We start from the raw sequence: 24,064 nt of genomic DNA, 5'->3' as shown, positions 1-24,064 counted from the left end.
GACCACGTCGGGGTCGGATGAAGTACATGGCAGAAACCAATTTATCCGTTATCACACATAAGATATGAAAGCTGAAAGATAAAGGGAAATGAAAATCTGAAGCCTACTCCTCGATGTCCTTTACCTTCTCCCATTGCCCCTTGAGGTTCTCCTTCCACAAGCTGACCTTGTTATCGCCACCGCTCACAGCAAGAATGTTTCCGCTAGGGCTCCAGCTGACGCGCCAGAGAACAGTGTCAAACTCGAGTGTCTGGCTGGTCCACTGGCCAGGGTTTGACGCATCGGAGGTCCAGATCCGGACGGTCTTGTCTTGAGAGGCAGAGGCGATGTAGGACTTGGAAAGAACGCTAGGCGACCAAGCAACATCCCGAACCCAGTCGGAGTGGCCTTCCAGAGTCTGCGTGTTGTTGTAGGTCTTGGTTTCCGGGCTGCAGAAGTGTAAGGATCAGCTTAGTTCAATTGAAAAACACAGTATCAGTGCGTAGCGGTTCATGGTGCATACTTGTAGTCCCAGATCTTCAGCAGGTTGTCGCTTCCACCCGTGACGAATCTCCGCTGCTGACCCGGTCCAGGGTTGGAGCTAATCAAGCTGCCAGGGGCGGCAGCAGGTGCCCAGCTGATGGAGTTCACACCCATACCGTGGGCGTGGAAGATCTGGTGAGTCCAGCTGTTGTCACGGAACTCGAGAACGCTAACATGTCCGTCCGAGGAGGCGCAAGCCAAGAGACAGCCACTCTCGTGCGGAGCCCAGGAGACCATGTTCACTGAAGCGGTGTGTAGAGAGAAGTCGAACACCTTCGTCCAAGCGCCGCCAGCGACGGGTGACGTGGCGTTCTGGTGTTGTTCGCGCCAGATGAGCACCTTTCCATCGTACGAGGAGGAAGCGAGGATAGTTCCGAACTTAGGGTGAGCCTAGAGAAGACAAGAGTCAGGTACATAGTTCAGTAGGGCAGCTGGACAAATGAAAGCAGATATGACGTACCCAAGCCACACACCACACAGCTCCTTCATGTCTGCTCACACACGGACGGAGGTTAGAATTAACGGCGCGTAAGATAACCAGGCATTAAGGTCCTCACCCTTTCAATGTCTCAATCAACCGATGTGTCTCTCCTTCAATTTCAAAGATCTTTATCGTTTTATCCGATGAACATGTTGCCAATCTGCGGCCGTAGTAGTCCAGGCCGGCATCGTGCTATGCGCCGCTGTCAGTCCCAGGGGTCACACGGGAAGGAGCGAGCCCCATTGTTATGATGGAGTCGGGGTTCCTGTCTCGATTCACGTACAATCATCTCATCGTGTCCGGAATTGGAGATTACTTGAGCAGCCTGGTTGCTTTGACGTTAGCAGTGCTCATTGACAGACCATCTGGGACCCATTGGGGGAGTTGAGGGACACACCATATTGAATAACTTTCTGCTCGGAATTAAGATCGACTCTATGAGTGTACAGGGACGTAAGCTCGTGGGTGGCCCTGCCGGGGAGTATTAGGGGGACTCTTGGGGGGTAGGAAGGCGGTGGTGGAGGGCCGAATCAACACGCAACAGGAGAAGCAGCAGCAAAACACCGCCAGCTTGTCCGTTTCGCAAGTCAGCCGCAGCCCGATCTTATCTTATCGGCTCAGTCAGCCATCTCCAGTCACGCTCACAGGCACGTGATCCGGGGCCTCGGTAGTCCTCGGTCGCCCTGCCCCGCGGCCTGTTCTCTGGTCTCCGTAACTACTGTCTCTTTCTCTTTCTCACTTGTCTTTGCCTTCACTCATTCTCTTCTTATCTTTTGTTGGACTCACTTCTTCGCTTGTCTTGTACATACGTCCTGCATCGCTAAGTAATATTGTCAGTTGTCTGTCTACTACGATTATTGTATATCCTCTTCCCAACACAGCCAGCAATCCGACACGCTTTATCTTCCAGCTCTTGTTCAAACCTAGTCGGCATCATGAGTGACGCTCTGTGTGGTCCCTCGAATGCGTTACAGAACTTTCAAAAACATGCGTCTGTTGATCGTACCCTCCAGCAAGATAGAATTATTTCTCGACAGTCGCCCTCTCAAGTCAGTCTCTCTCGCCATGAGCGTGTTTACTGAGTTGTGCTCATAGGATTACCAGGGTTTTCGATCTCAAGATCCAAGCCAAGGGGTACTTGATCCCGAATTCGCCGCCTTCGAGTCCGGTCTAGCAGGAGCGCCCCTTCCCGATGTACAACATGCCGGTCCTTTCGTTCCTCCCTCTCATCAATTCCCGATGGCAAGCCCGGCAGAATCGTCAAACAACTGGGCGGCAGACTTCCAGAAGATGCATATCTCGAGACCTCCGCAATCGCTCCATCAAACAGCAGGACCATCTGTAGCGCCGATGGCAGCTATGTCGCATCAGGGTTGGCAGGACGAGTTCGCTAAGCAGCAACAATCCTCTTTTCAGCAGCACCAGCCGCATGTCCAAGGGTTCCAGCCATCCTTTACACCTCACTTCCCCATGAGCGGTGCTGCTTTTCCTCCTGCGCAAGCCACTGCAGTAAATCAGCAACCGATGGCAGACACGTTTGACGAATCAGCGTTTGAAGCTGCATTTGAGCAGGCGCGGGCAGACATGATGTCGCAGGAAACTGAGACTAATCCTGTTCACGCAGAGGAAGTTTTGGAAGAGACGAATCAAGTTGCAGCTGAAAGCACAGAAGAGCATGTCAAGATTGGATCGGATACTATCCCTCAAACCGACAAGAATGATCAACAGGCAGGGGTGAACGATGCGGACGAGCTCGCCCGGACTGCGGGGCAGCTATTAGACAGCGTCAAACATGATCAAAGCCAAAAATTCAGAGAAAGCAACTTTCTTGCCTTGATGCGCCGCATTCGCGACCGTGAGGTTCAAATCGAGGGGGATGAATTTCGCGAAGTCAGTACCAGCAGTCCGTGAAATGAAACCAAATTCGGCTGGCGTGGAATGAACGCTGGTATAATCAAGACTTTACGCGCCGGCCTTTGTTTCTGCTAATCAGTATCTAGATTCCGCATCCACTGCACCCAGGCGGCAAATATTATCCGGAACGTCGGAAAGAACGGCAAGGACAGACAATAGGACATTCGGACCAGCATGCCCGCGAAGACGTTACATCCAACGCTGCGAGTAAGTTTGTGACGTGCCAGGCGGCCTAATACTACATCGCATGATGGGCTGGGATGATTGGCTGGAAGAGCTAACCAGTTCTTACCGAATAGACGCCATGCATGGGATTACCTCTAATGGTAACTCCACCTCACTGGAAAGTTCACCTGGTGGCTTCGGTCCTAGCGGTGACCACACCGTATACGAGGATTGGCATCATGGGGACCGCTGGGCTTAGCATAATCGGTTTGACTTGCCAATACAGCCTTTAGGGGCTAGGAACAGGAATATATCGGACTAGCGGTTTAGTAGGGGGTCTGTAGGATGCTGCGGGGTAGATCATATCACGCAGGTGCCGAGCAGACCTTGTTGATCCGTCAGAATTGGCTGTGTCTATTCAGATGTTTCTATTCATCCTTTGAAACTCCGGGGTGGCACGGCACAGAGACCCTTGTTTCCTCTGAATCGACACGTGACCCTATTCCGCCTATTGATAAGGGAGAACAATATCACAGCTGGAGCACGTCAATTCGAGACGCTGGTGGCATTGTTACGAGACAATGTTGACCAGTACAGGCTGTGTGATGCACTCCTAAGCCATTCTGGCGCAATAGAGTGCCGCCTTCGCCTGCTAGTGGATGGCGTTGGGAGACAGTTCGATTAATGGTGCATCCTTGTTACCTGGATAGATGTTTTGTGATGGCGCTTATTTATGTCAATTGCATGCTATTGTTCTTAACGATAGTGACCAATCCCAACCAAACACCGAGTTCAACCATTCTTTCATCCTGTTCTTTAAAGTCTGACCTCCTTCCCGTAAGACAATCTTCCCGTTGCCACAGTGCATCTCATCCATACCAATCATTGCATATACGCTCGGCTTCTCTATGACTCTTAGCGCTTATCACACCCAAACCGACTCATAATGCTTCCACGAGCAGAATCTACCCTCCATCAAATCCACAAATTAGCTGAATCGCAAGGAGATCCTCGCCGTGCGGACACCATCCCACCACCTCCCCCATACTCCCCATCCACTCTCACTTGCCCAAAAGAACCCAAGGCTGAAGGTGCCGCCTCCCATGAAGAGAGAGACCAAACCAGTCTCATAAACATCCACATCGACGCCTCAATGAGCATTCAGGGAAATGCAAACAGCATCATCATCCCATCAGTAGTAGCGCCGGCACCAGCACCAGCCCTCAGTCCACGGACATCATCCACTCCCATTCCATCTACAGCATCCACAACTCCCATGCCACATTCATCCCAACACCGGCGCCATTCAAAGTTAACAGACATGGCCACGTCCATCATCGTTGCTTTGCATCGTACGGGGTATTTCAATTCTAGGTCTGATGGCAACTCCGGTGCTGCGACAGATGCAACTAAATCACCATCTCCATCTGTTACATTGAATATCAATACAGGGATCAAGATCCTGGGAAGTGGGAATGTAATTTGTGTCGGTGTGAGTGGACAGAGGGGAATGGGGAAGAATGTGCTGAGGAGAAAGAGGAGGGCTTCTTCTGTATGTTTTCATATATCATGTCTTTCCTCTTGCTTTTATGCCCTGGTTCTAGGGTTATGGTTTGCGCACAGCTTCATCTAACAATACTTTCGAATATAGGAACCGCCGGAGACGACTAGTGCTTCTATTAAGAGGGCACAGTAGTTGCTTTGTCTATCTGTTCTGTCCCTTGTGGGGAGCGGATTGATTGATCACTAGGGCTATGTGGGTGGAGTTGCTCTCGTTCACTGTGCGTGTGTATACACTCTTCTAATTATCTCTTTTTTTGTGTCTTGTTTGTGTTTACTTCCTGGTTCTGCTCCTGACTTTGTTCGTTCCTCGCGTTCTTTTGATTCTTTCGGATGGGTTGAGTAATATTAAGTGGGGATAAGGGCATAATATATATATGGCTGGCTGAGTGGTGGTGGTGGGGAAAGTAATGGACTGGATGGATGATATATACTAGCAAAGATAGAGTAATTGTCTTTCGGAATAGTTAGTGTTAGTGTTGTTGATAGTTTACATTATAGAATGCCCGTGATTCATCTTTTCAAAAGAATGAGTTGTCATGATGGTTTTTTGGTCCTGCCGATTGCGTGAGTGTCGCTCTTCTATTTCATCATCTATGAAGATGGAAATTGCGAGCATTTCTGTTCTGTAGTATTATAGTATATAATGTCAATAACACCCCCCGCTGGAATCTCAGCATCTAATAAGTAGTCAATAATTTGTTCTCGAGACAACTAATCTCCTAATATTCTAATACTTGTCGCTCCCTACAATGCCGAAACTATCATACAACACCTCAATCGATATAGCAAGACTACTATATAAGCTACCACATATAACCCCACGCCTTATTCCGCCCGGTCTGATTACTGACGCAAAAAGAAAATATCAATAAGACCAGAACAGGCGAAGAAGAAAGATATAGAGAAATGTCCACCTGATCCTCGTAACCTTAGTAGTGTACCAGACCAAACATAACCCCACCAGATTGTAGCAAAAGTAGAATAGAAATGATGACCGAATATTTTTGCGAGTCCATACAAACCCAACCAAGGATGATGAGAATCAAATAAAAAGTAAACCGACCTATCGCCATAGTAGCAAGGGTAGGCGTGGAAATGAATACCAATCCATCAAGAAGAACATATTAAGGAGAGCAAGAAAGGAAGAAGAAAAGGTAATGAAAAGTAGTTAAGAAATTCGGAAGATATGAAAAGGATAAAAGAAAACGCCTGCCCCAACTATAGAATAGAGGTTCATTAGAGATATCATCAATCAGATAGTACATTGACTGGGGGGTGTGAAGTGCTTGTTCCAGCATGGGAAGACACAAGGCAGGTTTGATGGGAGTTGGAAGGCGTTGCCGACGAGGATTCATCACGTCGGGGATAATTCGTAAGATATGATGTTACGAAGTAGCTGGCCTGGAGAGAGAGAGAAACAACATGGAATCAGACTCTTGCTCTGACCCCTGCTTGAGGTATCGTAGCAGGGAGAGAGTTCGGTCTCACCTCTGCCGTATAGGTACAGAGCGTAGAGCTGGGGAATGAAAGAAAACATCTACGCTTATGCAATCCGCCTGATCTACGACCGACCGATGGGCATATCGTGACGGTGTAGATCTCTGGACCATTCGGGGGCCACCTTGTCTCGTTCGTACAAAAGGCCACAGTTGTGGCAGAGCGTCTATCATAGTTAAAGTCAGCAGGTGCTTGTATAAAAATGTGGCACACCGATCTTACTCTTGGACCTGCTGGGCCATCTCGGACGGCCCAAACCGCCGTACCCCAGACCATACAGTTGGTGCATCTCCAAGTTTGACGCTCCCTATCGCGTTGAAAATGGTGGTCAGTATGCGCTTAATGAAAAACATATGAGAGGTATAACATACCAGTCGGCAAGTGTACCGCCACCACCTCCATAACCAGCTCCTGAACCAGTGTCTGGGGTCCCTCGTCCACCAGGGGTTCCTCCTCTCCCCGAGGGACTTAGGCTGCGGAATCGTCTCTTTCGTTTGCTCCGCTCGCCTCTTCCTAGCGGCGTCTCACTGTCGACGTCGAAGTAACCACTGCCCTGTCGGGAGGCGTCAGGGGTTATGCCTGCAGTCGACGAGAATCGGGCCGTCTCTCGGCGTAGACGACGAATCTGACGTTCGCGATCACCCTCACGCTTCTCGATTTCCTCCTTTGACAGCGTTTCCACCTTTGGTTCCCATTCGTCGCCAAGTCCCTCGGGATCGTAGCGCCAGCCAGCCTCGGCGCCGTTGGCAGCTTGATTGTCGATCTCATTACCATAACCACCCATGCCGCTGATGAGCCCACCACTTTCGCATACTTCCTTCTTTAATTTCAGAGCGGCTTCGTAGATGCCATGCGCAATGGCTCCGACCCATTCCCCGCCCAGACCAAGGTCCGCACATGTAATTCGGGCAAATTCCTCTGCCATGCCGGGAGGATGCAATAGAGACCATTCGAATTTGTCTGTGTACAGTTTGTTCTGCAGGTTGATGTTCAGATTGATCATGCACCGATACGCGTCGTCCGGATTTAGTATGCTGTCGTTCACGAGAGGCTCTTTGGTCACCGTGACCTGATTGGATCTGCTGTCAGGTGTCGCGGCGTGCGTGGAAACCGGTGTAGCTGATACATCTCGTGACAGGCCAAGCTGCGGAACTGGAGGCTTCGGCTGTACGCTCTGGAACAACGGGTGCAGGGCAACACCGGCATATTCTTCCAATTGTTGACGAATCTGGTTGCTGATAGCCATGGTCATGGCTTGTGGATTGGGCAAGTCCATATCGCGAACGAATCCCACGGCAAATTCCTCGGGAGTCGCAAGAGCCTCGTGAAGATTCCAAAGGAAAGTGTCTTTGATGCGATAGGCAGGCAGCGCCTCTGGCCGTCTGTAGGCGGGCAAGGTAGGGTTGATACTGGGATCGAGGACTGTTCGCGGCAAAGGGAATGGTTCTAAAGGCTGATGCGCTGGGACCTCCAGATCAATTCGGATAGGTATAAGGGTGAGAGGGAGCTGCGCTTGGATTTGCAGTTGATCGGCGCAACTGTGCGAAGGGAGAAAAGACCCCAAGTCAGTATCATAGCAATCGCAGGAGGGACGCAGAGACAAACTGCAAACGCTTGAAGAAGAATCGAATAGAGTGGCACATACGCTGGTCGCAGCATCCTCTTGATCATCCAATCGCGAAAAACCCCTTGAACCTCAACGGGGGCGTGTATCTCTTTTCCCAGCTTTTCCGCCAGCGGTACCTTGTCGAACGTTGACTCCTCCCGTCGAAGGCTCCTCAGCCCCGTTGGCCGCCGGGGTCCCTCACTGTCTTCAAAGTCTTCATCGTCGAAACCATCTTCCGCATAATTGATAGCGGCGGTTCCTCGCTTGGTCGTCCGTGAAGTCGGGCCAACTTGGCTGGGTGGGATGATCGGGGTGAGAAGCGCATTGCCATATTGGCGCACACGAGGCGGGTATGATGTGATATAACCTCTGAGAGGGGACATGTTGGCCATTTAGCTGGTCAAGGACATGTCCCTTTCAGACACTGCGCAAGTCGATCGGCGAACAGGGCCGCGTGCAATCCGCTCGACCAAAGGGCTGACAGCAGAGGAGCGAAGACAATGATTTCAAAATATTATGGCTGAGGTGTCGCTGCGCAGGAAGGATGCGCCTGAAGTGTGCAGTTGCCGAAGGTACTAACGGTCCAGGAATTGAGGCTGCGAAATGGGGATAGTGAACTGAAGCCAAAGCTGCTCTTTGACGGTGATCGCGGTCGAGCTCCGCCTTTTCTGCTCGTCGCGTTTTGCCAGAACTGCCGGCCTTTCCACGCTAGGCCTCTTCCAGCAATCTAGTCACGTGATAATCAATATGCAGGGCAAGTTCATTTGAACAAGAACACTAAGTTGGGAGTTACGAGTTCACTTATGGTATTGGAATATTATGACTGCGATGTAATCCTCGTGTTATTTTGTGTATATTGTAGAGACACATTATATGTGAATCAACTCGGCAACTGAGTCTTCGCACTTTGTCAAAGCCCAGCAACAGGGCTAAACGGCCAAAAGGTTCAAGACAAGCAGGACAGGAATGAAATTATATGGGAATACAAATCAATGCATGGGGTCCGGCCAGCTAATGAAAACTATAAACAGGATTACACAGTACCCAATAATAATTGAATACGCCATCCCTCTTGTCTGTTAGGCTGCGGATGCAGACTCGGGATATAGGGGATATCATCAACTCCGCAAAAAGTGCACTGGGCAACGCAGGAAAAACAAATAGGCTGCTAATAGAGCGATTCTAATATGCATCGACGAGGACGAAAGAAATCGCAGGGCAATGGCGGAGACCAACAAGTTCATTGGTACGATATGACCGCCGCGAGGAGGCTATCGAAGCCCGATCACGCTCTGCAAATATCGGTTAGGTCCTGGATATGCGATAGCAGCAAAGTTGGGCGAACTCACCATCTCTAGAGTCCATACTCTACGGATCCAAACTTTCACTTTGCCTTCAACTCCCTCCACATCATCCAGCTCAACTCCTTCCCACCAGCATCTCCTGGCTGGTTTCCTCCAGAATAGAAGGAGCTTCTGAGCCATGCCAACTGCATTGTTGTTTGAGAGGTCACCCCGGATGTCGGTACGCAGCTTGGCCAGAGCCAGGCTACATATTACCGCTTTGTTGGGCTCTGGGGCACGGTGGCCCCACCGGTCATCACGATCAAAGCCACTACGATTTGTTAGTCTCAAAAGAGCATCCTTTGAACCACCTGTCGACATAAGGAGTAGGGACAGCTAACTCACCCCGCGGTAAGCATCTCTATGAGATGCTGCTCTGTCGAACCGACTTCGTCGCTCTTTCTCAGTCCAGAGAAAATGCCGTCCTGCTTTAACAATGCTTTTGCAGCTGCGCGCTTGACCTCGATCATCTCCACCTGGTCTATATCAGGGCGAGGTGGTATCACATAGAAATCGAGATCCTCGCGCAACACTATGATACCAGCACGGTCCTGAAGCATATCTCTAGCCGTTCCTTGCATGGAATCGGGGGCAACGTCCAGGTCCGGAGAGGTCGATGCAGATGGTGAAGATGACGGGATGGATTGAGCAACCGAGCGGAAGAAGTCTAACATGTATTGCAGAGATGCCGGATCGTACTAGAAAGTGGGAACTTATGAGACGTGTCCTGGGGAAAGCATAGGGAGAACAGCGGCGGTGGAAGGTGGAATGTAGAGGAACGACTGTTAACTCACGTCGACCGGATAGATGTCGCCTTCATGGAAGGTACCCATGTGCCCGTCAGGAAGTAGACCGTTCGGAAAAAGCGACAAAAGGACAAACTCGGGGAGAGTGAGCAGCTCATCTCGGGAGAGGGTAAAGCGAGTTCCCCTGCGAAATTGGTTAGGAGGTCTATGACTCTACTTTGGGTGAGGTCTGATAGAGAATTCTCACCGAAGGTCAAGAGTGATATGTTCATCCCCACCGATATCTAAAATCCATGCAAAGCAGTCAGCCAAAGAAAGAGGTTTCCCCGTACACGATGGCAAATAGCTTTCGTACCTCCTAATGTATTGATCGGCGGCCCTCCGGTCTGCTGCACCTGCGTGATGATGCTCGACGCGCCTCCTGCTGCAGCCATCACGTATGTGAACGAGTCGATGGGACTAGATCCTTCAGTATACGGCGGAGGAGGTTCTCCCTCTTCCGCGGATTTTCCTGACGATTCCGGTTTGTGGTCCCGGGAGAAAGAAGCCTTAGTTTCAGCGACTAAGGATAAAGAAGGGCTTGGTTCGAGAGGCTCTTCGTCGGGGGGAAGAGGAACGGAGGCTGGAGCTGAGGCCGATTCGGGTGGGGAGAAGGTAGCCTTCCCGCGATTGAATTCGGTCGCCGGAGCGAAGACAAGAGACGAAAAGGGGGGAGGGCGCGACGAAGAGAAACTAGAGGAAGAAGCCTCCGAGAATGGGGAATGCGGCGGTGGTGGTGCGGTATAGAAGTCGTCGTCCTCCTCCGCTACGGAGTCTGTGTACTGATACGGCCGCGCCGTGGGAGGCGAGCCAGAAGAATTCGGTGACCACGACAAGGTGTCGGGAGTTGTAGACTGATGCTGAGAGAAGGCCGTCTTGTCCTTTGGTTTAGCGGAAGCTAGATGAAACCCCTACTAAGAAGGGGCCTTGGCCGGAGTAAATCCAGACCCCGGGTTGCTCGAGTCGCTCAGGAGCCCTCCGGTTTGTTTCTAAAGGCGCTCAAACATGGAACTTAGGGGGGCAAGTCTGACAGGTCCCGATCGGATTCTATCCTGAAAAGTATGACAGAACAACAAAGAAAATGAAGAAGTAACAATGAGAATGCGACCGCACACAAGATGATAGGAGATCGGTCTGTGGTGGGGGGAAGAAGAAGGTTCAAGGGAAGAGGAGAGAGAACGAGGATGGGGAGGAAGCGCTTACAGGCACGAGAGAGCCTGGAATCCGCCGTTGCTAAAGGGAGGAGGAAAGAGGAGGCGGCGGCACTTGATCCACCGGCTGCTCTCGACTGCGGACATTGGCTGATCGCTCCCGCCGCCGCTCCCTCCCAGCTTGATGACCAGCAATCACCTGGCGATTTATCTACGTGACGTACTGTCTACGAAAAGGTTGTCTGTTATCGATATGCTTGAAAATATTCAAGCCATTGTCTCTGGTAGGCGAAGCTGCCTGTCAAAGTGGCGATCCCCCACATCTCCGAGTCACCTGATCCACAGTAGTTACGGAGAGCGGTTTCTCAAGTACTAGGTAGATGGTAGAATAAGAAATCCTAACTATATGCAGGTCATTTTAATGATGCATGTCTGATAGATCCAATCCAAACTACTACACCAGGCAGTGTGCCGCATGCGGAGAAGACAGCCGCGAATATCGGGTGATATTAATCAACCCGTTAATACTCCTCCAATCACCTCAACGCCTTGCGCGTTCAGACATTACGCTCCACAAAGCTTTGGATCATTCCTTCGAGCGTAGGCTCGTACTCCTTGAGTGTCACTTCATCCCCGTTCAGGATAGTGTTACCTTGCACGAAGACCTTGCGAGGAATTTTGTTCTTAAGAACAATTTCGCGGACCTTGGTACCCCACCACTCATCGACCGATGTAATATCGTCATAGAGCTTCTTGCCCGCTTCAAAGTCTGCAGTGCTCTTGTATACATGCAATTTCTGCAGATACTTCTCCACTGCAGGACGACCATGAGTCAGAATCTTGGAACGGTCCAGGTGGATCTCCAGATCGGATAGGTCATCCTTGGTGTATGAAAGCTTGACAAAGTCGCCTCCAGCATCGAGGAAAGTACGGAGGATACTGTACCGGGCCTGCATATGGGCCTGGCCCCATTTCTGCGTCTTGGGGTCCCAGAATTCCAGAGCCACGAGACCAGCACGAGCCATCTGCAAGTATCCCGCGAAAAGAACGTCACCGGCCTCGTTCGTCAGATCTTCCTTACCGTCACCAAAGCCGAACAGCTGCAAGATGCTGAAGTCGCAGCTGAGCGCCATTGCGACACACTCTGCGCGGCACTCTTCATAGGAAGAAGAGAGCGCACCGAAAACCGAGCCCCAAGTCTGTCCAGGCTTGTACCAGGATGAGATAGGCTTGTTCGTCACCGGGCTAATGGGGGGATTCGCGATATCGAAGTTGTATTCACCAGGGGCAGTTTCCTGGAGCAACTTTCCGGTTCCGTGGCCGAGCAATTCATGAATGCCGACCTGGACCTCAAACGCAGCATCACGGCATCTACGGTAGACTTCCAGATCCTTCTCCGCAATGAAAGGAACGGGCTCATTAGGAGCCTTTGCGCTAAGGACATTACCGAGGGAAACATTCTTGAATCCAAGGTTTTGCCGGATGTCATCGTAGTTTGGCAAATTGATACCAGCCGGGATGCCAGAGGACTGGAAGCTCAGCACCTCCAGGGAGGTGAAGTCAGGACTTAGGAACTTGTCTTTCTCGAAGTCCTCACTCCAAGGAAGCTTGGGGATCATGGCTTCGGCACTATCCACCAATTTTCCAAAAGCACGTGTCCGCTCCAAGTTGACCTGTTTTGGGACGCTTGTTAGCTGCCTGAGTGATAAAGGCCTTTGGGAGTTGACGAGACGCTTACCAGGGCAACAAATCCTTCCCATTCTCCTCTCACACCATGGGGGTCTCTGTAGGTCTCTACAAAACCCAGATTCGTCTCTAGAGCCGGCTTTTGGTCCTTCACCCAGATCCTTTGACTCTCCTTGAATGCTTCAATCGAGCCAGAGCCGAATGACATGGCATATGCATCCAACATGCGCTTCTGATTCTCATTTGCTGCATTGAGCCCCGCCAGCTTTACGCTGTGGGCGACCTTCGCCATTTCCTCCCGATAGTCGCCAAAGACGAGACGAAGCGTCTTTCCCTTGAGCTTTCCATCCAGTTGGAAGGTCTCGGCGTCGCCAAGATCTCTATCCCGCACAGGTGGTGAGGAGACACCTGATGCGATCAATAGTTCGAAGTCACCCGAGGCGGTCTTCTTGAGTCTCGTATTCTCCAATGGCAATCCCTTTTGCTCCATCAGATCTCCAATGGCCGTGATTTCATCCTTTGTAATAGACGGTGAGTCGGGGTAGTATGTCGTCATGTGTCCGCCCTCGGAGTAGCCGAGGTGCATACGGGACTGCTCAGCAGTCTCGTAGATGCCACCACCAGTAGAATTGGCCAAGTCAAAGGCAGCCTTTGTCTTCGGCGTGGCGGAAGCTAAAGCCTGGAGTGCCTCAACAGGGATTCGGGGAATGAATTTGGAGTCTCCGAACCCCTTGTAGTTGCCACAGTTTCCAAGGAATTGGGTTGCATACTCCAAGAAGTAGCGCAGATGCTCCTCGCTGACATTAGTCTTCTGAGCGAGATCGGACCAGTTCCCATCACAGGCCCGATAAAGCTCGAGAATGAGGTCGTAAATAGGCTCGGACTCGGGTGAGACCTGACGGAGGGTGATACGAGTTCCTTCAAAGGCAGCTCTACAGGGACATGCATATTAGTGGATTGCCATATAATACCGAAAATACTAGCATGTATCGGTGGAGTTGTAGCATTATAGCGCACCTGCTCAGATAATGGGCGTATTTCCGCAGCTTCGGGTCTGTGAGATTGTCAAAGTGAGACTTTACTTCCAAGCGAACCACGGTTGGCGGAGAGTCGGCCAGGTAGTGCTGCTTGACCTGGGCGTCCATTGTGGCTCGATGAAAGGGATGAGTCAAAGATTCGGATGATGAAGGGAGGGGATTTGCTACAGACGAGGAAGAGCAGCGGGTGAGGTGGAGAGGAGGCAGACGATGACGGAGGGGCAGCAGGGACGAGGGGCGGTGGGGGAGGACAAAACGCTGAGCCGACGGAAAGCGTCTCAAGGCGCCTCGAAGAGGAGGTTGCATGCCTGGAGCTGGTGGTCTCCGTCACTGCTACGTCGGGTCACCGTCGGGGAAAGGAACCTAGATGGCAGTCGAATGGAATAGTATCAATCTACGGAGTATCGGGTTGCTTGGCAACACCAAAGTGGAGCCTTGCACTTATCGGTTTCACGCTCATTGTTCTCCACTACAGACAACTCACACCACCACTGACTATCTTCTTCTCCCCATGCTCCATTACAATCAATGTGGTTTGATGATGGTAATATGTTATGTCACATCCTTGCTTGTGCACCATACGGAGCCAAGCCAGACAAATAGAGGAAACTGAAAACTTTTGAAGCCCATTTTGAACTACGCCTGAAGCCATGGGGGAATCATGCAGGATGCTGTACACACAATATAACCGGTGACTATGCTAGAAAGAGAAAAGAAATAAAGGGAACTTCCCAAAGAGTATCTGAGCCTGGTGGCTATAATTTGCAAAATATGCGATTGAAACCATTGTATAACTTGACCGTCGGACTTCACAGCAAGCTCTCGTACTTGTCGAGGCCTTGCTTTTGTGGTGCTTGCGGCGCACTGTTGTTTACGAACGCATTGGAGGAAGCACTTGTACCAAAAGCCGACCCTACCGGCTTAGCTAGACCCCCAGGGCTGCCAAACGATCCAACGGAGCTGTGACCCGACGGAGGCGGAGGAATTGAGAATGCAGAGTAATTGGGAACAGCTTGAGTGGCTTGGTTAGGCATAGGAGCTTGTGTCTTCATGTTCGCTAGTGCTCCCAAGGAGAGACCAGAAACATTAGGTCTCTGGGCCGGTTGCTGATTACTCGCAGGGCTCGGTATACTCCATGATGAAGAAGGCGAAGGCTGCAGAGTAGGAAATGATGGCGTTGGGGGAGACTTTGCCCGAGCGGCAGGCTCTAGGGACGGGAAAGTGTTCAGGCTGTAATCAGGTGTAATCGAACGCATGCTGAGATTGTTCTGTGCTGGGAACATGTTCCCTTTCACACCTGGACTTGTGGTACTAGGAGACCAGGAGATGCCCGCAGGCGACGTCGTCTGGGCAGTAGACGGCACTGCGGGAGGGCCTGAGGTGAGACTACCCCATTGGTCAATATCCTGGTCATTGGAGGTGGCTGCCGTTCGTCCTAAAACAAGACGCTCAAAGTTATCTCTTGTGTTGTCCATTTTAGACTGGCCCAACGAGATTGTGGCGGTCGAAGAAGACGCAGTGCCGTTCTGGAATCCTCCAGTGTCTCCTCCCGACGAAAGCTCCTGAAGCTTTTTCGTCTGTTCCTTTTCGATTTTCGAAGAAATGCTTTTGATTAACGCCATGAATTCCCCAAATTGACGCAGGTCAAGGAGCGGCCCGAGACTGAAGCTCCAGAGAACCGGGAGGACTTCCAGAGCAAGGAATTCGGTGTCCGCCACCGTTCCAATTTGGCGGAAGACAGACAAAGCAGCCATCATGACGGCTGGTTCCTTGGTTTTTATGGCTTTCAATGAAGGGACAAGCTTTTCTTGTATCGTGTACTTGTCTAAGATGGATGACTTTATGGACTTCGACTTGTTCGTTTGGCTTACGCCTGAGAGATCATCTTCAATTGCCTCCTTACTTTCCGCGGAGCCGCCACAAAGAACAGCGAACGCCTCCAAACAACGCACCTTGATGGCGAGACTGTTTGTCCGACTGAATGTCGACGCTATAGGCGGGAAGACCTCATTTTTGACCGTGCTGAAATCAAGGGCGGGAAGAATAACTGGTAAGCATTTGATTGCACCATCTACCAAAGTGTGTGTGGGTGAATCGAGTCCCAGACGGATCAGGGGTAGGATGTCTGCTCAGGTTAGTCACGGCTCATCCGCGCATCCTTGGTCCTACTGACCTTCTTTGAACTCCTTTCCGGAGCAACTGTCTGCCACAATATGCATATTTTCTAGAACGACCAAGAGACCCGCATCTCGTTTGGAGTCACGGTCCTGGAGAGCACCTTTTCCTGTCGGAAAAGCCTCTTTGAGCTGGGGTATCACTCGCTCCGGGAACGCGCGGCGTGCATTGGGAATGCGCTGCAAGATTGCAAATACATTACCCAGGATAAGAGGCAAAAGCTCACGATCCTTCAGCTCTTCCAGTAAGGCGCCCAGAACCTTTCTGTCTAGCACGGAGACCGGGAACTCTGGCAGGACTCGCTGGAGCCCACGCATGAATTGTGACTTTTCGTTGGCATTTTTCGCAGGTAGAGACTCCAGAAAGCGGATTGTCGAGACCAGAATATTATCAAAGTACTGGGATTGTTGAAATTCGCGCGCATTCAGACGCTGGGCAGGCCTTCTCGTAATCAACCTGGGTAAAACGTGAGAAAGGACGTCCTTTGGAATCGGGCCCGAAGACAAGAAGTTGTTGGCCTGAGAAGGAGTGCTGGATGGAGAGCTGAGAAGCTTTTTGTACGTATTCACATTGGAATGCGTCTGTAGAGGGGAAACATGGGGTGAGTTATAGAGCGCCACTATGATAAGACCGAGTGAAAACAAATCCGCTGCAGGAGTGACGTTGGTATCGAGAACGAAATCAGGTGAAGTATAGTCCAGATTCAATTGCACAGATGGGGGCAGGCGTGGGTCTTGGTAAAGAACTTCTGATAGAGCCAAAGGTGGGAGAGTAGAACGCGACTCCGTAGAGCTAGCGGGGCCAGCAAATCCAAGCCCGGAGATTTTCCAGTCCGATTTAGCATTGATGTAGATGGCTTCGGGATTCAAATTGCCGTGGACAAGCCCAGCAGACTCGTGAAGGAATTCGAGACCTTTGGCAACTTGCAATAAACCTTTTTGGATCTCTAGTTCATCGATTTCGAGGTCTCTTCGCCTGCGCGTGCCGTCAGGCTCTTCCACCATGTAACGGCTAGATCTCGAGCCAATCCTCGAAGTGTTCTCCTGCGCATCTTTTGTCTGCAGTAATCCTGCAAGAGATGCGGTGATCTGCTCGGTAGCAAACATGAGTCCACCATTTCGAGTCTCTTCGACAGGCTCTAGCACTTGAAGGACCGACGGATGCCGGAGCCGGGCGAGATTGCTAGCTTCCCGTTTCAGGCGTTCGACAACATCTTCTTGCAGCTTTTTGGTGGAAGAGCTGGAACGACTACCAAGCCCACTTGATCTCGGTTCAAGAACTTTCTTGTCAAAGATGAAGATTGACGCTGTGGTTCCGGTAGATTTCTTCTTTCCATCGTGGATCTTCCAAGGACCGGAGACCACGGTGGGGTGTGGAGAAATGTGGTAGTTGGACGATATATTAGAGCTCAGGGATTTGAGAGCAGACGAAAACATCTTTGTATGTTCCACTCCTCACAACACAGAAGACACAATAAAGCTGAGACAAAAAGGAAAATCCGCGGTAATGAGCTCAGTCCATCCAGTGTGGTCGCCGGAACACTGGAAGTATGCAATGCGTTTCCGCAAGAACGGGGAAGAACAGGGACACAGAAGATAGGGGAACAAATATTACAATAGTAGTATATAAAAACAGAGGTGAAAGTGGGACAGGCAAAGCTGATAAGGTTAGATTGGGGCCTCCTCAAGCATAGACGAGGCGAATGATTTCTCCGCAATCATACATTGCCCGGCCTCTGTTTTCTTAAGTGTAATTAATATGATATCTCTCTCCCCTCTGGGTAGGCTTTCAGGTATCAGTTGGCCGCTGCTAATCTGCCCGGTCGGAGAACATCACGTGCAAGGGACGCTCCCTCGCCAATCAGGAACGAGGCTGGAAGGAGGTCTTTCCCCGGACTCACCGCCTGGCTGGATCGCGGATTTACTGCCGGCAGCTCGCCTCGCCGACGTCGGACTTGGACTGGAGACTGACCAAAGGGGATCATTCTGGGTGTGACTTATTCGCGAGTCCATCGATTGGTTGGCAAGTTTGCAATATAGCCAGTACAATTGCTCATGTAGAATCTATTTACGTACTGGCGTAAAGCCCTGATTCGAATAGTCGCTTAGTGTGGTCGCCATGATTGGAAACCCAAATCGACTGTCAGACCTTAATCTCGGAGTTGGTGCCGCAGTCCGTGAGAAAGAGTCATAGACCGTTCTTATCCGCCTTTTAAGCTCCACCGCCGCCCTCGGTCCTTTCGGTACATTCTTCTGATTTATCTCCTGGCGTGGCTCTTCTCTTGCGCTTCCTTACTGTCGATTGTTTGGACATCTTATTGTTTCTTTGTGGAGTTATCACGTTTTGGATTGTTATTTGAGCCGGAAAGCAATCATGAAGTCGTTTCAATTCGCTCGTCGCAGGGCGTTACATAGCCTCGTCGCACCGCGCGCTTTTCAGACTCCCGCAACGGCTCAATTATGGAAGAGATGCTTCAGTGCTACTTCAGCTGCCGCCTCCCAGTTAGCTCCCCTCGACCCGTCGAAACTTACAATCTCGAAGACGAATACTCCTAAGGAGTTGACTGCCCCGAAGGACTTGGTCTTCGGCAAGACCTTCACCGGTATGACGAGCACGTGTCGCTTTCCAGCGCTGTCCAGTATCTAATGCGCGTTTTACCCTAGATCATATGCTTTCGATCGAATGGACTGCGACAGAGGGATGGCACTCTCCCCAGATTGTTCCGTATCAGAACCTCAGTCTCGACCCGTCGGCTTGTGTTTTCCACTATGCGTTCGAGTGTTTCGAGGGCATGAAAGCCTACAAGGACGAGTCTGGTCAGATCCGGTTGTTCCGTCCGGACAAGAACATGGCCCGCTTGAACAAATCCTCGACACGCATTGCTTTGCCTTCATTTGATGGCGAGGCCCTCACTAAGCTGATTGGAGAATTTGTGAAGCTGGACAGCAGGTTCATCCCAAGGTTGGTGAAAACCCAACCCAATTGATGCTCGCGGATGGCAACTTACCTTCATACAATTAGTCAACGGGGATACTCACTGTACTTGCGGCCCACGATGATTGGAACTCAGAAGACCCTTGGTGTGGGACCCCCAGGTTCTGCTCTCCTGTTTGTGATTGCCAGCCCGGTCGGCCCGTATTACCCCACTGGCTTCAAGGCCATTTCCTTGGAGGCTACCGACTATGCTGTTAGAGCCTGGCCTGGTGGTGTTGGAGACAAGAAGTTGGGCGCCAATTACGCCCCCTGCGTCCTCCCTCAGCTGGAGGCGGCGTCCCGTGGCTTCCAGCAGAATCTGTGGCTCTTTGGAGAGGAAGAATACATTACTGAGGTCGGCACCATGAACCTCTTCGTTGCCCTGAAGAACAAGGAAACTGGCCAGAAGGAACTGATCACTGCGCCTCTGGACGGAACGATCCTCGAGGGTGTGACCAGAGACTCTGTGCTGGGGCTGGCTAGGGAACGGCTGGTGCCCAAGGGCTGGACCATCTCCGAGCGTAAGCTCAAGATGTCCGAAGTCGCCGAAGCGGCCGAGGAGGGCAGAATGATCGAGGTGTTCGGTGCCGGTACCGCAGCTATTGTGAGTCCCGTGCGGACAATCAGCTACCGGGGTAAGCTGGTCGACTGCGGTCTGAAGGAAGATGAGGAAGCAGGTGAAATTGCTCTCCAGATGAAGAACTGGATCGAGGGTATCCAGTATGGTGACGAGAGTCATCCTTGGAGGTAAGTCTAAGATATGCATTGTTCTCTTAAGAAGTTGCAGCTTGCTAACCGACTAATAGCTATGTCCTCTAAATCAGCGAAAAGTGTGATTAAGATGTGGAACTAGTCTTTTAAGCTTGCATTCTAGATTCTTCTGGTATATCTTGATGTTAGATGGATATCAAATGGCTGGTCTTGTTGGAATATTTTTTTACCATACGTCGGTTTAGTGGTGATTGTTCTTGGCGAGCACGAGCATCACATCAAAAGAAAGGCGGCAATTTTTCTTACGTCTTGCGATCTAGCGGTGATTGGAGTACCCAAGTAATCGAGGACCGTTCTCTGGCATTCTCAGCAGGTGGGCTTGGAGTGAATAGGGAAGCCATTGACGAAGGCCTGCCAGGTAATCCTAGACAAGACGGAAACATCATCTGCGGCTTTCTGCACGACATACACATTCCGTCCAGCAACGGAGGTCAAGGATGATGGCGATACACGCGAGGAGCCTGCAGATAACGGGTCATGGCAGACGTAGTCAGCCGTGCCTTCGAGAGATTACTTGCAGGACGCCTGAGGCATGTCCCTGTCTCAGTTGGTTGTGTTTCACCCCCTTGTGAGGTGCAGAGGGTAGCTGTGTTGGACATGGGCTGTGACCCGGGTGCGTTGGTTTACTGGCACACCCAGCCGTTTCTGTAAATAGCATCGCTACACAACAATATCCTAGCTACCATACTGTGAAGATGTAGCAATCAACACAGGATGATCGACAGTTGTCAGATGCGCATCCCGCCAGACTCATTGATCATTGGATATCTCCCCATCATTGGAGTAGACGCACGTCCACGAGATCCCAGTTACCATGCGCCTGTAGGGCGTGGCTGTCCGGTTTTGGCCCCGATCTACTAGGAAAGCAATGCCCAGACACGGGATATTCAACACCTACTACGGAGTAGTTAGTTCCTACTTTCAGTTCTCCGTGAGTCAGTGTATCCCGATGAATTGCGGAGAAGTTCATGGCAGTGAGATCTCAGCTACGGGACGACATCCAAAAGAGAACAATCAACCCCAAAGCTACTACTGAACCCCATCCAGGCAACAAGCACTTGCGAGCGGATCGTCGAGTAGTAGTAGTCTCGTGTCCACTATGCCTTACTCTGCCGGCAGGATCCGTTCCGTCTGTCTCTCTGACCCTTCTTGTCCGAGACGGAGCGATATGATTCTCACAGAATGCTCCATCAATGGCCTTCTAGCCAGTAATGGGGATACATGGGAGTGAGTGGTGGAACCTTCCCATACCGTCATACCAACAGATTCCAGAGATGTTGATCGCCATGACCTCGCGACACATCTAGTTCAACCGAGCAGTGTGGCAGTGTGCTAGTTCGAGAAGGGGCCATGAAGCCGACAGAATCTGAAACGAGATGGGGCGCCTCAACAACCAATGTTATCCAACACCGGCCTAAGCAGCAGGTTTGTGGTCTTGGCGAGATGCCGACTAGATTCCATCGTCACTGCCTAAGGCCTGCAAAACGCGAATGAGAAGCGATTGGCCCCAGCACTACTCCGTACTCCGTACTCCATACTAGATTACTAGTGTGCTGGACACGGAGCTGGACGAGCCGCAGTTAACCCCGAGCTTTTGCCACGAGGTGACAGCAATCCATCAGTCAATCAATTATGAATTATCCCTCCACAATTACCCGTGCGAAGGAAGGCAGCTGCCTACCTAGCTAGCAACAGCTAGATAGAGTGCTCAATCCGGCCCACCACCATACAACTAATGTCCGAAGGAGTTGACGTAACCCGATTCCCAAGGGTTCATTTAATCTATTAGCTGGGCCAAGTAGTCCCCAGGACGCTCGTACAAGGAGTCATTTGATTGACTGTTAAATTGATTGATTGCCGGATTGAGGTCGGCAGAACTATGTCCGTTCCGGACAGTCCACGGAGTTCGGACAGTACATTCACCGTCCCCGAGACAACTGACGATATTGGTTTCTAATGGCTCCCAATATTCTCCCAAATGGATAGTCTTTAGGCGGCCATAGTTATCCGTGGCACTCATGGACTGACGTATGTGCCATCGAATGTGAACAATCGATTCTATGATTGGAAATCACACCCCAGTCATGGATGATACCAATGAATTTCATTACCACCAGTTACCCATCTGGTTTGATACGGCGTTACGGAGCCTTCCAGACACTCCTGGTCCATGGTACGGACCGATACCTGTACTACCACCCCCGTCGGACAGGCCGACAACTTAACTACTAGTACTTAATTATTACCAAGCAAGGCAAGGCGTTCCCGATATACGTACGCCCATGTTGGCTGAGCGCACACACCCTTATACACACACACACACAGCTACGCACTCACTTGGATGAGGCTCTGCTGTGCTGGCTTCTGCATCAACTAGTCCTGCACCCAGCAAACACGCGGTTGAAATTCACCTTAGGCACCCAGCCCGTCACAGTGGTTTGGCTACCACAAAGGCATCGGGCAAATGCAAAGTAGCAATAACCCAAGGCAACACCCTGGCCTTATCGTTGTGTCGGCAATCTGCAGTATTAAGTTCATTAAATCAGGACATGGGCTAAGGTCGTTGAACAGACCTGTACTATCTCCACTGGTGGACGTTATTGTGACAAAAATTAGCTCTCCGTATTTGCAATAACCGCAGCAGTGCCCCATGCACTTGGTGGACTCCTAATGGGTCAAGGCTAGTACTACCTGGGCGATATCTACGCAGTGTGATTGGCACCCTCGTTTAATGGTGTCACTCTCATTAACGTATGGTAGCACTAGGGATATATCCCCCAACGGACAAAAGTCTGCGAGAGGACAAGCGACTCTTGCAACTATGCAATCAATAATAATTCCAGCACACAAGCAGCTTCGATGCCAATCATTCAACCATCGAGTCATGTCGATGTGCTCGTTTCGAGCTTGGCTGGTGGCATGGGCTGCGAATAGTAAGCGAGTGGGCTGTAACAGATGTGCCCGGCTCATTACACCGTCACTGACGCAAAGGGTCTGTGGGCATGGGCACCTATGAGGAGAAAAGTTGCGATATGGAGCAGCAGGTGTGAATTTGGGGGCCATTTCTGCCGTTGCTCCGTTCTGAAACTAGTCCCCTGCTAGGTTGAGGGGGCGGAAAGACTAGGCGATGTTGGCCTCATGTCGCCGCCACGTTAGGATAGCACCGCATATTCAATTATTGCGGCGATGGGGCCAACAATATAATGTTGTATCTGCGGAAGAGCACCGAGAGAATGAAAAAAGACGCATTATTGCGAAACTTGCGCATTCAGACATGCTGAATAGAAGACTCACGTTACTTTTTTTGTTCTTTTTCGCGAAACACCATTAATATTATTGTTCTGAGTGGCAGCTCATTGAATCCGATCAAGGGGTACAAAGATGTGACTATAATGATCGTCAGATCTATGGAAAGTCTGACAAGGTTCCTGAAAGCTTGGAGATTCCTCAGGCCGGGCATTGCGCCGTCGCATGAATGCCTCCGTCCATTTTTCCCACGAGGCGTGCTGGCATTAATTTAGCATGGCGCCGATAAGGATTGCACCATCCCTCCCTTCCCGTCAGACGCCATGACCTTTGCACGTGGAGTCCCCGTACTTTGTCCCAAGTGGGTTTTCGTCACTCTCCCATTCCTGGCAGCGTGCGGGGCGGCCAAGATTAAACCATGCCATCCTGTCAACCGTGACTCACGGCCATAGGGAATGGAGTTGTGCGCGCGGAAATTACTGGCCGAGGCGTCCGAACTGGTCCGACAGACAGTCCAGATGCTAGTACAGAGTAGTTACTCGAGCTCCTTCGATGGGAATCGGTAACCTGAAGCTAACTTATCCCCCACTTAGCGTCCAACTACCTCTTCTGGCCTGAATTTCCAATCAATCTCAATATACATGGAAATGATAATACCGTATCCTTCCCTAAATATTAAACCCTTATCAGGAAAAATGTTCTGCATCCAAAAAGATATTGCGCTTTTTTTGAAACTAACGGTCAAGACCAAGGCTACTGCACGCCTCGTGCACACTGCATTCCTGAATATTATTAATATCTTTGATGTCGCAGAAGCCAGCCAGTGAGACCACCGGGCGAGCAAACATACCAACCAGGTGTGCCGTCCGCCAAGGACCAGTGCTTCTAGATATGTACCAGAAGGTTCGAATCAGTATCTGACGACCCTTGGCCGCCGCAGGCGCTCCCCCCTCATCCCTGTCGAGAAGAGGGCATCCTCATACACTAGTAACAGGCCATCGGCATGCAGAAATATACGAGCACTATCCTGGACCAATGATGACGCTATTTGCCCAGCTCTAGTGTATAGGTTCGGCACGCAAGGCCTGATGAAGAAAGAGGACAGAATAGCCAGGCACACCCATACGAGATATGGTTACATGTGAATTA

The 24,064-nt window shown here is 50.9% G+C and overlaps 9 protein-coding genes across 9 annotated transcripts; 3 read left to right on the top strand and 6 right to left on the bottom strand.

The window, feature by feature from the left end:
* Positions 1 to 103: 103 nt before the first annotated feature.
* sec13 (GTPase-activating protein SEC13) lies at positions 104 to 1,403 on the bottom strand (the record flags this gene model as incomplete). The annotated part of the gene is made up of 6 exons (XM_067621045.1): positions 104 to 428; positions 503 to 912; positions 983 to 1,013; positions 1,080 to 1,195; positions 1,287 to 1,335; positions 1,399 to 1,403. The coding sequence occupies 6 exons, from the start codon at positions 1,401 to 1,403 to the stop codon at positions 104 to 106; spliced, it is 936 nt and encodes a 311-aa protein (XP_067478723.1).
* Positions 1,404 to 1,938: 535 nt separating this feature from the next.
* pex20 lies at positions 1,939 to 3,341 on the top strand (the record flags this gene model as incomplete). The annotated part of the gene is made up of 4 exons (XM_067617978.1): positions 1,939 to 2,052; positions 2,108 to 2,893; positions 3,004 to 3,124; positions 3,217 to 3,341. The coding sequence occupies 4 exons, from the start codon at positions 1,939 to 1,941 to the stop codon at positions 3,339 to 3,341; spliced, it is 1,146 nt and encodes a 381-aa protein (XP_067478722.1).
* A 586-nt stretch (positions 3,342 to 3,927) lies between these two features.
* ASPBRDRAFT_44412 (uncharacterized protein) lies at positions 3,928 to 5,151 on the top strand. Its single transcript, XM_067625192.1, has 2 exons — positions 3,928 to 4,634; positions 4,734 to 5,151. Exons 1-2 carry the CDS (start codon positions 4,029 to 4,031, stop codon positions 4,776 to 4,778), a joined length of 651 nt encoding a protein of 216 aa, XP_067478721.1. The 5' UTR covers positions 3,928 to 4,028; the 3' UTR covers positions 4,779 to 5,151.
* A 1,055-nt stretch (positions 5,152 to 6,206) lies between these two features.
* On the bottom strand, positions 6,207 to 8,140 carry ASPBRDRAFT_56059 (putative RSC complex subunit Sfh1; the record flags this gene model as incomplete). The annotated part of the gene is made up of 4 exons (XM_067627482.1): positions 6,207 to 6,308; positions 6,365 to 6,449; positions 6,514 to 7,680; positions 7,788 to 8,140. The coding sequence occupies 4 exons, from the start codon at positions 8,138 to 8,140 to the stop codon at positions 6,207 to 6,209; spliced, it is 1,707 nt and encodes a 568-aa protein (XP_067478720.1).
* Positions 8,141 to 8,831: 691 nt separating this feature from the next.
* Positions 8,832 to 10,079, bottom strand: ASPBRDRAFT_614318 (putative general stress response protein Whi2). The gene is made up of 3 exons (XM_067628309.1): positions 9,437 to 10,079; positions 9,098 to 9,362; positions 8,832 to 9,040 (listed from the first exon to the last, which is right to left on the bottom strand). The coding sequence occupies exons 1-3, from the start codon at positions 9,763 to 9,765 to the stop codon at positions 9,020 to 9,022; spliced, it is 615 nt and encodes a 204-aa protein (XP_067478719.1). The 5' UTR covers positions 9,766 to 10,079; the 3' UTR covers positions 8,832 to 9,019.
* Positions 10,080 to 11,271: 1,192 nt separating this feature from the next.
* Positions 11,272 to 14,103, bottom strand: ASPBRDRAFT_44409 (dipeptidyl-peptidase III). Its single transcript, XM_067625191.1, has 3 exons — positions 13,731 to 14,103; positions 12,766 to 13,645; positions 11,272 to 12,700 (listed from the first exon to the last, which is right to left on the bottom strand). Exons 1-3 carry the CDS (start codon positions 13,856 to 13,858, stop codon positions 11,585 to 11,587), a joined length of 2,124 nt encoding a protein of 707 aa, XP_067478718.1. The 5' UTR covers positions 13,859 to 14,103; the 3' UTR covers positions 11,272 to 11,584.
* Positions 14,104 to 14,559: 456 nt separating this feature from the next.
* On the bottom strand, positions 14,560 to 17,361 carry ASPBRDRAFT_56057 (putative protein kinase Scy1; the record flags this gene model as incomplete). The annotated part of the gene is made up of 2 exons (XM_067627481.1): positions 14,560 to 15,875; positions 15,924 to 17,361. 2 exons carry the CDS (start codon positions 17,359 to 17,361, stop codon positions 14,560 to 14,562), a joined length of 2,754 nt encoding a protein of 917 aa, XP_067478717.1.
* Positions 17,362 to 18,298: 937 nt separating this feature from the next.
* ASPBRDRAFT_56056 (branched-chain amino acid aminotransferase, cytosolic) lies at positions 18,299 to 19,717 on the top strand (the record flags this gene model as incomplete). Its single annotated transcript, XM_067627480.1, has 4 exons — positions 18,299 to 18,527; positions 18,589 to 18,886; positions 18,947 to 19,645; positions 19,705 to 19,717. 4 exons carry the CDS (start codon positions 18,299 to 18,301, stop codon positions 19,715 to 19,717), a joined length of 1,239 nt encoding a protein of 412 aa, XP_067478716.1.
* A 3,399-nt stretch (positions 19,718 to 23,116) lies between these two features.
* Positions 23,117 to 23,411, bottom strand: ASPBRDRAFT_128136 (uncharacterized protein; the record flags this gene model as incomplete). The annotated part of the gene is made up of 2 exons (XM_067618032.1): positions 23,117 to 23,175; positions 23,267 to 23,411. Coding segments are annotated over 2 exons (204 nt in total), but the record flags the coding sequence as incomplete, so codon positions are not given.
* Positions 23,412 to 24,064: the final 653 nt, after the last annotated feature.

Source organism: Aspergillus brasiliensis (genome assembly GCF_001889945.1).
Source record: "Aspergillus brasiliensis CBS 101740 unplaced genomic scaffold ASPBRscaffold_7, whole genome shotgun sequence".
Lineage (NCBI taxonomy): Eukaryota > Fungi > Ascomycota > Eurotiomycetes > Eurotiales > Aspergillaceae > Aspergillus > Aspergillus brasiliensis.
Note: the sequence above shows the minus strand (reverse complement) of the source record. Positions and strands in the feature narration are given on the sequence as shown.